The 13,652-nt window shown below is 36.1% G+C and overlaps 1 protein-coding gene across 2 annotated transcripts in view; it reads left to right on the forward strand.

The window, feature by feature from the left end:
* LOC126751268 (probable aminopeptidase NPEPL1) overlaps window positions 1-5,097 on the forward strand; it is a 39,258-nt gene extending 34,161 nt beyond the window's left edge. For both annotated transcript variants that reach the window (XM_050461388.1, XM_050461390.1), the window contains exons 5-6: window positions 2,041-2,151; window positions 4,568-5,097. In XM_050461388.1, coding sequence (XP_050317345.1) covers window positions 2,041-2,151; window positions 4,568-4,699 — 243 coding nt within the window. In that variant the 3' untranslated portion in view covers window positions 4,700-5,097. The remainder of the gene's footprint in view (window positions 1-2,040; window positions 2,152-4,567) is intronic.
* The last annotated feature ends 8,555 nt before the right edge of the window (window positions 5,098-13,652 follow it).

The following is a 13,652-nucleotide window of genomic DNA, read 5'->3' on the forward strand; positions in this document are numbered from 1 at the left end:
AGTTGTACAGTCTTGAAACTTGGAAAAATGTTGTAACTTCTCTGAATATTTCAGATATCTTTCCAATGAAAGCAATTTGAACGGATTTCGAAATGCTGCTGTTCAATTTCTGGGAAAAGCATGGTATCATTGTTTTTCCTTCGAAAACATACAGAAAAATGTGCCAAAGAGAGAATATCAGGGAAATAATGTATAACTTTTTTAATTTTTGTGGGGGGGACTCTCCCTCAGTTTCCCCCCGTGGATCCGCCTCTGGGTACTTTTTTGTGATTCTCCGAATTGTGAAAACAATTTTGAAACTGCGCAGAATCTGATGCATTTTGCTTCTCGTTGCTGTTTTTGCATACAACACATTCCAATATCTGTCAGTAGGGTAATCTGGCCTGTTTTTTGACATTTTTTTTCATAGAAATTTTTATTCTACAATAGATTTTTTTTCACATATGAGGTATTTCGTGGAGTGTATAAACAAATTTTTTCGGAATTTTTTGATGACATCTGTCGGAGAAATGGCTGGGTGAATGAGATACGTTTTTTCACTGGCGGACACGATTTCTCATGTTTGGATCTTCTGAAACACAAGAACCCAATTTATTCTTAAAAAGTACGTGAATGGTTATCGTCCCTACTAGAATCATGAAAAAATGTTGATAAATAAAAAAGTAATTAATTTTTTTTTTTAATTTTTCCCATGTTTTTTTACATAAATTTTGTCATAACATTGTCAATAAATTATAAAAAATATAGGGACGATAGCCAGGCGTTTTGTGAACATTTAGAAAAAAAGTAAGCAAATCGGTTGAGTATTTCGACACGAATCATGTCCGCCAGTTTAAAAAAGTGTGTTTTGAGAAAAACGCTTTTAAAGTTGGAGTTGTGCTCTCCGAGCGCTCCGCACGTCGAGCGGTATTATTATTTTTGGGCCTTTTTCGAACCCTTCCAATGGTAAAGTGGGTTTCTACATTAATTCTAAGGGTATAAGGGAACAGAAAATTCAAAAAAAAAATTGAAAAAAAGAATTATGGGACATACTGTGTGTACTATGTACATAAAAGAGGGCATTGCATAGCTAAACTCTGTAACATTGTCTTTGTTGAATTTGCATTTGTGTGGCTGGCTATAAACTAGCAAATAAATATTAATTGAAAATGCATGCAACCGCCTCTTCCTCCAATCACACGCACACATACGCGCTTGCAAACTAGTGGTGCGTGCATACTGATTGATTTGACACGCGCATTCCTTCATACACACACAGCCCACTTAAATAACGGTTTTATTGCCTGGTTGCCATTGTGATATGTCAAATGAATGTCAATTATATTGACAATAGCCACTTTCGCTTTTGACATTTGATTTCTGTCACAGCCATCAACCGTCCTACACACACAATCATATATATACAGGTTCACTTCAGCGTACGCCTGCATTCTTCGCTTATTTCGTGTCAAATCAAGTTAACAAAAGCGACGGTGCTATGCAATATTTTAGCATTTAGTTTGCGTGTATCCCTTGCATATGAGCGATTTCTCTTCTCTGTCTGCGGTTGGCATGCGAGTATCCAGGACTCGTGTTTTGAGAGCAAATATTTTTGATTAGCTTTTTATGACAAAACTTCATGCAAAAATTTTCCGTTATCGTTCTGTTCGTTTGCGAATATGTCATGTCAGATGCAACGTTGCATTACCATTGCTTTGTTGTTATTGCATTTCTTATCTATTGCAATATTAAATTTTTAGAGTTGTATTCGGAAGCGAGGTATAAACGCAGTGCATGCTTGGGTGAAATTTGTTAGCATTTCGATTGGACGCTGCTTGGTGAACATTTTTCGAATTTTTCTTTCAGCTGAAATCCTTCACCGTATCCCCATGGAAGCCACATTATATAGCTTTATGGAAGCGCATTGTTTCTGTTACTGTTTAGGTGTTGTGACCGACTTTGTTCATCAAAAGTAAAAGCTTAAAAATATTGTATTGAATATATGAATAACACATTGTATAATAAATATTTATAGCTGCTTTTTTAATAATTTATTTTCAGGATCGTAATAACGCTCAACCGTCCTGTGCTGGTGTCTTTGTTGGCGCTCATCTAGGGTTCGATTATCCCGGTGTTTGGATGCATGTCGATATGGCTACTCCAGTATCGACGGTATGTATAGAAAAATACTCGTATATGGTATATTACTGTGGGAAAAAAAATAGTCAGACTTTTTAATTTAAATTTCGCGCGAAAACCCATTTGTCGACATTTTTTTTTCTAGGTTCGTATGACTGTCAGTGACGTCTGTGCCAAATGTCACGTCAAAAGAATCATTAGTTTTTAGTATAAGCTTGCCTTTCTGAAGCGCGTATATAAAGTGAATTCGGCGATGAGTAAAATTATTCGACAAAGCAGTTCCATTAAATTTTGTGTGCGGAATCAAATTTCTGATGCCGAAACGTTCAAAATGTTTGTCGCGTGCAAGTGTTTTTGATTGGTACAAATTATTCAAATTCGAGAACGTGTTAACAACGAACCACGTCCAGGACGGCTATCAACATAAAACACGTCTATAAAAAAAGGAATTTGTGGTTGAGAATCAACGATTAGATTAATGCCAGTAAGATCGGCATTGTTGGAATATCGGAAGGATCAGTGAAAACCATTTTGAAAGATCATTTGTGTCTAAGCAAAGTGAAAGCACGATTGGTTCCAAAATCACTTAATTTTTTCGAAAAACAGTATCGCGTAAACATCTGTAAAACTATGTTTTCCGACTTACAGGATGTCATGGAACGTATTATTACTGGCGAGCAGTGCTAGATCTATGCTTACGATTGGGACTCGTGAGTTTTTCGCCAAATTCTTAACAAACAAGAAACAACATAGATTTGTTCATCAAAAGACCCGCACCCACGGTATTCACCTGATTAAGTTCCGTGTGACTTCTGGCTATTCAGCAAACTCGAACGGTCGTTGCCGGAAAACCGTTTTGAGTCAATTGAAGACATTAAACGCTTTAAAGCTATTCAAGAACTTGACTTTAACAAGATTGGAAAAAATTTTAGCACAAGTGTATTGGGGCCAAGGTGGATTATTGAATTTGAAGAATAAATTAAGAATATTCAAATTATGAAAAAAGTCTTACTATTTTTTGCTCATAGTAGTAGATAAGCTTCGCGTGCGTTAAAAGTCGAGTTTGACGATAAATAAAATTTCCTATAAGATCATGAGCTTTACAATTTGAAAATAAGCTTTTCATTGGGTTGTAAAATCTAAAAGAAAAAAACAAATTGCATAAAACAGTCAAATTTCAGCCGTTGATATCTTTTAAACGATTCTTCTTTATTGGCGTAGAGATCGTTAACGTGGTTATAGCCGATGATTAGGTTTACGAAATTGTATGAGACCTTTTTTGTAGAGCCCTCAATTTAATTTTACACAATTGACTTTATATCTAGATACCTATTCAGCTAATTAAATACATCTGTATGATAGGTGGCGCCAGGTAGGTAAATTGCATGTCTGACGACACTCCTAAGTCTTTAGAATCCCCACACTCTACTCGCTCCTTTCTAAACCATCCTGTGCCAGGAGCACATAAAGTTCATCAATACAAAAAGTTTTATCTGTGAAAACGAAGAGACAGCGTTAAGCCTCGACCGATAGTTGTTAATTTTTTCTTTCTTTTCCTATAGAAAGCTTTACATTCGCATACAAGATATCTGTAGACTCTAGAGTTCTTATGCCGTTTCCTTTGAATCTTAATAGTCGACATGTACGTTGAAACTATTGAAAGCCATGCGCATGGATTCAATCAATAAGGCTACGGGGGAGTATTCTTTAAACTCCAGAAAGTTTTCAACCTCTGCTACCACCGAGCTTAATGGTGTTTCTGGAATTAGTTTTTAGGGTTCATTTGTTTCTTTGGTGTATTTCTATTAATCTCTCTAACGTTTTTAAGAGGAGTGAGGGAAGCCTAAGTGGTCTAAAATCCTTTGCGCCAGAATAGAAATATTTCTAGAAACCATATTTATGCTCTAATTTATACTTAATTTTTATGATTTTGATATATGTATATATATATATGTATATTAATTATATCTATATATATATTAATCAGATGAAACAACATAATATTCGACCCATTTGGCAAAATTATTCTCGAAAGGTATTTGCTTGATGAGCGCAAATCTAAAATATTAAAAAAGGTCGTTGGGTCGAAAATTGTTGTCAGAAATTGCGATAGAAATTGAAAGTCTCAATTCCATTTATTTTTGTAAAACGGGCACTACTATACTTAGAAGTAATATTTTTTCTCAGAGCCCCATAGAACTTATCCTTAATGCTTTATCAACGCTTTATATATCGAGATTAATAAAGAAGTCGCCAAACAAATCTCGAATTGATTGCAATGAATTAAATTCGTTAATTTTCGGTATATGTCCAAAATAGGAGTAATTGATTCAATAACTTTTAAAATCATGATTTTACATTTTTATAAAATGTCCACTTTTATTTTGTAATCGTTAACACATACTTTTTTTTACATTTTTGCTTATATTCCGCCATCTTTTCGTTGCAGGGTGAACGTGCCACCGGCTATGGCGTAGCCCTCTTACTAACACTCTTCGGCAACTATACAAAATGCAGTCTGCTGCAATCGATTGCACCCAACGATGCGGAACCGCCAACGAAGCGCGTTTGTCGTGATTAGGCAGCAACAAAAATGTTACAATCCCAGTATGACTTATTCCCGAAATATGAAATACATCACCAAGCGAAGTACGGTAGCATGGAACGAAGAGGCGTCCGTCCAGCTTTGCTTGATGCTGCAGCGAACAGCAGCAGCATGAGTTATTAGGGGAGAGAACAACAATGCCAGTAATCGCTTCCATCACGCTTTACGTTTTATCGCAGCGGTTTTTTTTACTTTATTTTCGGTTTATTACTATTTTGGATTTTTTTTGTGTGGTTTGGTCTAACCAATGTGTACACTTTTGAGCGCGTTTTCAATTTCAATTGTAAACGATATTATCCGCAAATTCTACTTACTCTTCTTTATCTTGTATTGTGAAGTAAAAGGAATAAACTTATATAAAAATAAAAACGAAATATTTATGCTTTATTTAATTTTGCTGCGTCAAATAGCTTTTTCGCCTGACTGCTCACTGATGCTCGCTTGCAATTACGTTGAACAGCCGGTAAACAGAGAACTGGAAATATGATATAAATACAGAATTATTTGCTATCTTTTATCTTCCACAATCTGCTTCCAATATAAATAGCATAAGGCTATGTCAGTATTATTTTTGTGGTCACCTTGCCATCGTGCAATTATGTCCTTGCGATTTTGTGCTCAACCACAAGCACTTGCGCGGCTGTAGGTCGGCTAGTGATTCGTTTTTAGCTTAGAATGCTGTACATAGGAGGAGAAATTACAATAATTTGTCTTAGCCAAACGAACTGCATTATGCATTTCCATCTATATATGTGGTATACAAGTAGCTGGCAGTGGTATTAGTTTCTTTCGTATTGTTTGCACACAAATTGATTGTGTCGTCCCCTTTTACGAGTATAGGATGTCTTCGTTTTCAATTTAATGACTTCGAAAAGAATGTAAGTAAAGTCAACATCATTTAGGCTGCCGCAATGTCCAACAATTACGTTCGTTACAATAAATGTTGAAATGATTTTGGAAATATAGATTTTTACGACCGTTTTTCTTACGCAGAGTGAAGATAGCCCTTTGGTGGATAATGGAAGCAGAGTGATTGGTGATTTGATTTTGCTGTTGGAAGGGAAATCACGCAATGAAATCAAAGAACGCTTGGCCGCAGTATAGGGCGATACTTCTTCTTTGGTGAAAACGGATTTAAATAGACGTTAATATGTAGTAAGGCTCGTTGAATTAGAAATTGATGTTTTTTCAGTCTTCTTTGGTAAAAATACACCTTGATTGTTATGCAAAATACTGCATTGCGCAATAGTCGCATCGGATAATAACATTGGTCGACAGTGGTTTGTTACCCTGGATAGTATAAGATCGATTTTTGATATAATTGTACCTAAGATTTGCTCTTGTTTATATTTAAATCTTTATTTTCATCTAATTTGTATGAAACAAAATAACTGAAATCTTTATAATGTCGGTTTTGTTTTGAAAACAAGGAGAGTTTTTTGAATCTTTATGAATAGCTTCGTGCAAACGACACATAACACTCAAATAGTATTCCTTGTTCACAGTTTGGCGGGTCGAAAGTAATTCGGGCGGCACCACACCTCGATAATCGAAGAAAACTGTCAACATAGGCTTAATTTTTTACCTGCTTTGACGTGGTTGTTTCGGTTTCGGCTCACGATATTCGGTCAATTGATCGTCTGTTTCCGAGTTGTAAGCATAGATCCAAGATATCGCCAGTAATAATACGTTCTTGACATCCTGGTAGTCGGAAAGCATTGTTTCAGAGACGTTAACGCGACGATGTTTTCGAAAAAATCGAGTGATTTTGGAACCAATTGTGCTTTCACTTTTCTTATGTCCTAATGATCCTCCAAATGGTTATCACTGATCATTCCGATATCCTTACGATACCAGTAAAATCTCTGACTGTTGATCGTCTACTCTCAAGCTTTTCCTTTATTTTATTGAGGTGTTGATCATCAGCAGTGGCGTAGCTACAACTTCGGGCGCCCGGGGCAAGGATGTTCTGCCGCCCCCCTTTATCTACCTACCTACAAGTTTCATGAGGTGGTTCGAATAAAAGTGAATTTTTATAAAATATCTTCAATATTAAGTATATAAAATTTAGGAACTAGAAGCCACGCAAATTCTAAAGTTCCAAAATTCTCACAATACGGTTTTTGAGGAAATTGATAGTAAATTTACAAGACATCTTATTAAAAGCCATAGAAAAAACCCATTTTCACCCTATATCTTGTACACTTTTGACACAATTTTCAGGAATTTTTGACCGAATTGTAGTTTTTGAATACCATTTTTGAAAATTTGGAGAAATAAAAGTGTTTGTTACATTCAAAGCATAGGGTAACTGTGAGAGTGATACGTCGCGACGACAGAGTAAAAATAAAGATATTGTTTTTTTTGTCACTCCTACGTCGCAATGTGTCGCTCTCACAGTTTGCCCTATGCTTCAACTGTGACATATCCGTTAGTTTTTCAAAATGTGTTCGGTTAAAGAAACTATCGAATTTTTTGTCTGTACACGAGGCTTGTTACAAATGTTTCTTGAAAATGGAAAAAAAATCATTCAAAAAACGAATCCACGCTTTCCATAAACTTGGAAAAGCTTAATGACCGTTTTGGTTTTCTTTGTAATCTTGAACAAATTATAGAACTAACCAGAGACACATTCAATGACAAACTCGTCGAAATTAAAGAAAAATGTCAGCAACTTGCCGAATCCTATCCAGATGACTTGGATAACGAAGATTTATACAGTGACATACCTACTTTTATTAAAGAGAGCGAAGAAAAAAAACGAAGAACAAATTGGATTTTCGCCAGAAAAAGTTTTATTATACATTTTTTCAATGGGACTGGAAGCCTACAAGCCTAAGAATACTACTCACTATACCTGTATAATTGCATCTTGACTTCACTCAATAGAATGTGAAACTGCTTCAACTTTAAATTACAATGATATGATCTGTGATTATGCAGCAATCAAAGCTGGAAAAGTGCAACTTTAAGTTCTATCACTATTTTTAAGAAAGATATAAGACAAATTCAAAGACTGAAGAGTATTCGAGTAAAAATTAATATTTTTCATTGTTATTCAGATTATTACATTGTGAGAGTACAACTCTTTATCTTTTATAATAAATTTTGTAAAAAAATTGTTGAAGTATTTTTTTCGAAAGAGATTATTATGCAGAGATTATGGATGGCTGATCCTAAATAACGTTGAATAATTCTTCTCTTTTTGTTACCACGGGCAGCGTTAACAGCCAATTGTAGAACTTCAGCTACTAAATATTCCATAACAGCAATTTGATTTACCACGGAGGATAACGTACAAAACTTGATGATCACGTATGGACAGATGACCGATTGTATCTGCGCGAGATATCTGCAAGAGTAAGCAACTCAAAGGCCGATTAGGTCATAACTTGTAACATAATCGTGCGACCACTTCGCAGCAGGGTTTGAAAAACATGAATCCACCATACACCAAGCAAAAGTCGAAACAGTGGGCTTCACTCGGCAAACCTGTTCCAAAGAAGGCAAACAGTATTTTATAGGCCAAAGGAGATGACAAACATTATCAGGCATTTCCTACTTGGAGAACTGCAAAATGTTCACAGGGTTCTATCTTGTCGAATTTTTGGGCAAAATTTTGGTGCTTCTTTTGTATGCTAAGTATTTATCGGACCGTCATTGTATATAAATATAACAAAGAGTATAAATATGTACATCTTCGTACGTGCCAATGTCAGTAAAACCCAAAACGTTCACTCAAATTCGCAATTGTTTTCTTGAGATACTTGACATTTTTATAGCATACTTTGTGGCGTTCAAACATGCAAGTTGCTTCACTGACCGTATGATCGTAATCAATTCTTGTTTCTTTATACATACATACATATCTTTCTGTATCAACCGTGCATCTACAACGTAAAATGGCAAGGGTACCCAACATTTATAGGCATCCACTCAAAATTTGAAAATTGTTCCACAAAGTGTTGAAATCAAATAAAATTAAGTTTTCGCTACTTACATATACCATACACACGTAAAGATAAGTATATGAGTCTGTAATAAAATAATTTCCACGCAGTTGAGCGTATAAGAAAGCGAACAAGCAAGCAATTGGCGAAGAAAAGAAAGGTCACACAAACTCGTAGTAACGGCACTCTGATTGTCCTTTGCCGTCACACAAAAAGCAAACAGTCAGTCAACTAGCCAGATGGTGTCATTGTCATCAGTAGAGTAGCATAGATGTGCTCGTGCTTTCGAGCGCCTGAGAGGTCAGGACACAGTTTGTGCAAACAAGGACAACGTACGATACCAGCTAAAGACAACATTCCTGGTTATTACAGCATATGTGGACATTTGAGGATGCTTATATATTAGGGTGCTTCAAAGTAAATTGTTGAATTTTAAAATTTTTTTTTCAACTCTTACCCCCTCAAATGTTGGTGATTGATAAAAAAAAATCCTCCCTCAAGCCAGGCGCTTTAACTCTAAGGAGTCACTATTTTTTTTTAGGTTCCCATTCATTTAACATAGGAATTTTCGTTTTTTCATTCAAAATAAAATTTTACAAACTAATTTTCGTTTCTCAAAAATAACCATCACATATTCATAAAGTTGACTTTTCAAACTTTAAAAATTCCCGCGACAAAATTATTATTCTCAGAAACTTTTTTTATTTTTATTGAAAAAATTCCAAATTTCAAACCACTATGTTTATCGTCTAATTGAGATAATCAAACTTTGTCGCATTTCTTCAAAAATGATGCTGGCGAGAAAGTAACCGTCAATGGTGACTGCTATCATGCTATGATAACCGACTATTTGATGCCTGAAATTGAAGCTTGTAATCTTGGCGACATTTGGTTTCAACAAGACGCCGCCATATCTCACACCTCTCATCAATCAATGGATTTATTGAGAGAACACTTCGATGTGGAGATAATTTAACGTTTTGGGCCAAGATCGTCTCATACTATCACACCGTTAGACGTTTTCCTGTGGTGATATGTAAAGTCTAAAATCTATTGGATCATCTCGCTTCGATTCAGGCCTTGGAGCGAAACATCACGCATGTCATTCGCCAGTTAGCATTCGAAATGCTCGAACGAGTCATCAAAAATTGGACTCAATGGATCCAACATCTGAGACGTAGCAGCGGCCAACATTTGGAAATATATAATCCTCAAACAGGATAGTGTCATGTGTAGAAGTTCACGCAAGTGAGGAAAGTTCTCTGATCGCCATTCACTTGGGAGTGGCCAGAAACGATTCTTTTACATATGACTCAAGCAGCTCACGACTTCCGGTCTTTGACCAAGTATCCTCTGGGTAGCCAAAGAACATCAGTTTGAAGGCGAGCTAAAGTGAGAAGGCGAAACATCCCCTCCGCGGGGTTGTGCGCTGGGTTTAGAACCCGCCACGTAAAAAAACACCCCTAAATGAAAGGTGACTGGACAAGGAAGCAATGCAAATGGGTCTGGCAGTGAACGAGGGCAAGACGAAATATCTCCTGTCATCAAACAAACAGTCGTCGCACTCGCGACTTAGCTCTCACGTCACTGTTGACAGTCATAACTTTGAAGTCATAGATAATTTCGTCTATCTTGGAACCAGCGTAAACACCATCAACAATGTCAGCCTAGAAATCCAACGCAGGATACTTCGGACTGAGTAGACAATGGAGAAGCAAAGTCCTCTCTCGACGAACAAAACCAAACTCTATAAGTCACTCATAATTCCCGTCCTGCTATATGGTGCAGAGGCCTGGACGATGACAACAACTGATGAGTCGACGTTGCGAGTTTTCGAGAGAAAAGTTCTGCGAAAGATTTATGGTCCTTTGCGCGTTGGTCACGGCGAATATCGCATTCGATAAATTTCTTTCTTTTTTCTTTAAAAAAGTGGAGAACCTCGAAATGGATCACCCTTTATAACCAAAACCAAACTTTTCAGTAGTATGAAGTGGGGTTCAATATTCAATTTCCACCTAAAACTGGAGAATCTCAGCTTCATTTTAAGAAAAACTTCAAAGTTTGTTCGTTTAAATCTGCAAATTTTTGTAGAAAATTTCAGTTCTTCAGAAACTCCAACTCTTCATATCCACGATTACGTATGTCTTTCCCATGGAAATATACTATACATAGTATATAAATGTTCTATCCCTTCCATGCCTTCTCAAATAAGAGCACTCTCACATATATTTATCTACAATGCAGTGCATCCTTACTCCCATTCTTGACTCACTGTTTATTTTCATTTGTTGTTCATTTGTTTATATTTGTTTTGGTATTTATATTTTGTGATTTTTGCTCTTACGAAAATATTGCCCTTTTTCATCTTAGCCAATTTTCAACATTCAGCTACGGTTTTTGGTCGAATGGCTTCGCTTCCTTGGATGCCCACTTTGATGCCATCATTTTGCGTAGTGAATAAAAGATATACAAATTCATAGCAGTATACACATATATATAGTACTTATGTATATATTAGATGGATGCTGTTGTTGTCATTGTATGGGTACACGTATGTATATGTATTGCAATTTTTACAACGAAACGAAATTGTCATCCATTCGCTCAATTTGCAATTTCCATCCTTCGCTTTGCCTTCAACAATTTTATGCCCAACGCCTGATTAAAGCTGGAGTAAATGAACGCTGTGTTTCGTTTATAACCGACCTTCTTCACTTTTTTATAAATCGCCTGTTTGTTTTCCCACTTTCACTTTCACATGGCTAATTTAGAGTTCAGTTGTTTTGTCGAAGAAACCGGAACCCACATCGTCGTCTTCTTCTGACTCCGACTTGTCCTTTTCGGCAGCAGCTTTCGGACCAAAACTTTGAAGTGATTGGACCACATTTAATCAATTCACCAATCTAGGCTATCCTCACTGCCTTTGGAGATTTATAAAACAGCTATATATTTGTTAAAAGAAAGCATTGTAATGTCGTATTTTGTTATAAAAGTCTTTTGTTTTAAATATTTTCCACTTAATAGAAATACTGGACACATTCTTTGATTTAGGAAGATGACTTTCAAGTGGGTTCAGATGTATTGCTTTTAATTTGTTTGCTTACATTTATTTTCTGATGGTCCATCCGTTGAGTCCAATTTTCGATGACTCGTTCGGGCATTTCGACTGGTAACTGGCGATTCAAGGCCTCTCTCAATAAATCCATTGATTGATGCGATGTGTGGGTGCCGTCTTGTTGAAACCAAATGTTGAAGAGATCATAAGGCTCAATTGGGACTCCTAGATCGTATGATATGACACCGTCAGACTTTTTTCTGTGAAGATATGTAAAGTCTAAAGTCTATGCGTACAATCTCCCTTTGATTCAAGCCTTGGAACAAAACAATAATGAATGTTCAGTCCCAAGATGGGTGATGGTGTTGCGAATAGTACACTCAGTAGTCCGATTATATTGAACGATGCGCGCTAAACACATTCTTTACGGTACGTGAATTTTCCTAATAATGCTTAGTATAAAAACTTCATATAAAAAAACGCTTAAGAAATGGTCAAGAAATTTCCTGCTCCTCCTTTCCCGGTAAATTTCCTTTTGCTAGTATGCAGCTCTGAAGCAATGTACTACTAATTTTTAATAAATTTTTTCAATGAATTGCGTATTTGGCAATTCTAACCATTATGATCAAATTAATCAAATACAAGGAAAGCTCACAGAAGCTGTTATTAAGCTCAATTAGCTATTTCAACCATTTAACTGACGTTAAGAGACGTTTAAAGACAATTTTGCATGCGAAAAATGAAGTCTGTACGCTACGCTAAACGAAGTCGCTTTTACTTAACTTGTGATGAAAAATATTCAAATGTCAAATCTGACAAACCAGCCAAATACACCGCAAAGCCGAATATATGTACATAACGCTAAGATAATTGGTATTTGGTTGCATCAGAAGGGTGTCATATATATTATGAATTTCTAAAACTGGGTAAAATCATTAATGAAGAATGCTAAATACATCGTATAATCAAAGATTCGCGAAAGATGCTCGGAATTTGTGACTAGATACAAGTAAAAATTTCCATCATGACAGTTCTCCGTCTCCTGTTAAAAGACTACACAAACTGTCAGAAAGATGGATACATTTTATAGTTCACATGTCCATCTAATGTTTCTCATAAATAAACGATTAAATCATGAAAAAACCGCACGAAATTACTCAATAATTATGTTACAAGGGGTGGATTTAATGTAATCCAGTCCAAGTTGATGGATAACGCTTTCCAGAAAATTTCTTAAATGAAGTTCCGGTGTGCTCAGAGCTAGAGTTTCTCAGCTATCACAATCAATCTTATTTTATGATTATCTAATATGGTTTTGTTTATTTTTTAATGGTTTTGTCTTTAACAGCATCTTCTGCGTACTCACTTTATTCAATGTCCTCGGAGCTAATATGGCAAGTACGGCAAATTTCTTACGAGTAGTTGCTTCACCGAACGCAGATTTCAGATAGCATTCCTTAAGGCATCAGCAAAATTTTTTCCACAATAAATCCTTTAAAACACTTGTTATTCTAATGCAAAATACCAAATCTTGCGTTACTCCTATATGTACATATGTATATCAGGAACTAATTGTATGAGAGCTGAGAGAGATAAATTTTTACATTATTAATATGACTATTGGCGCTTGATAGAAGAGACTGCAGGAACATGATCGGAATATTAACTGGTCACTGTCTGGTGGTGACACACACCCGTAGAATGGGGCTGACAGATCGAGAAGACTGCAGGAAATGTCTAGAGCAAGGCACCAGGGAAGCAATGGGGCATCTCTCGTGTACTTCCCCCGCATTGTCTAGTCTACGCTATAAGCATCTGGGGTCTCCATAGTATGATATACTGGAAGAGATATTGATAGTGAGACCACAGAGTCTGTTAAAAGTTGCGTCAAGCGCAGACATTCTAAAGGATGATTACTCCTCAT

This window comes from Bactrocera neohumeralis, chromosome 2 (assembly GCF_024586455.1).
Source record: "Bactrocera neohumeralis isolate Rockhampton chromosome 2, APGP_CSIRO_Bneo_wtdbg2-racon-allhic-juicebox.fasta_v2, whole genome shotgun sequence".
In the NCBI taxonomy this organism is placed as follows: domain Eukaryota; kingdom Metazoa; phylum Arthropoda; class Insecta; order Diptera; family Tephritidae; genus Bactrocera; species Bactrocera neohumeralis.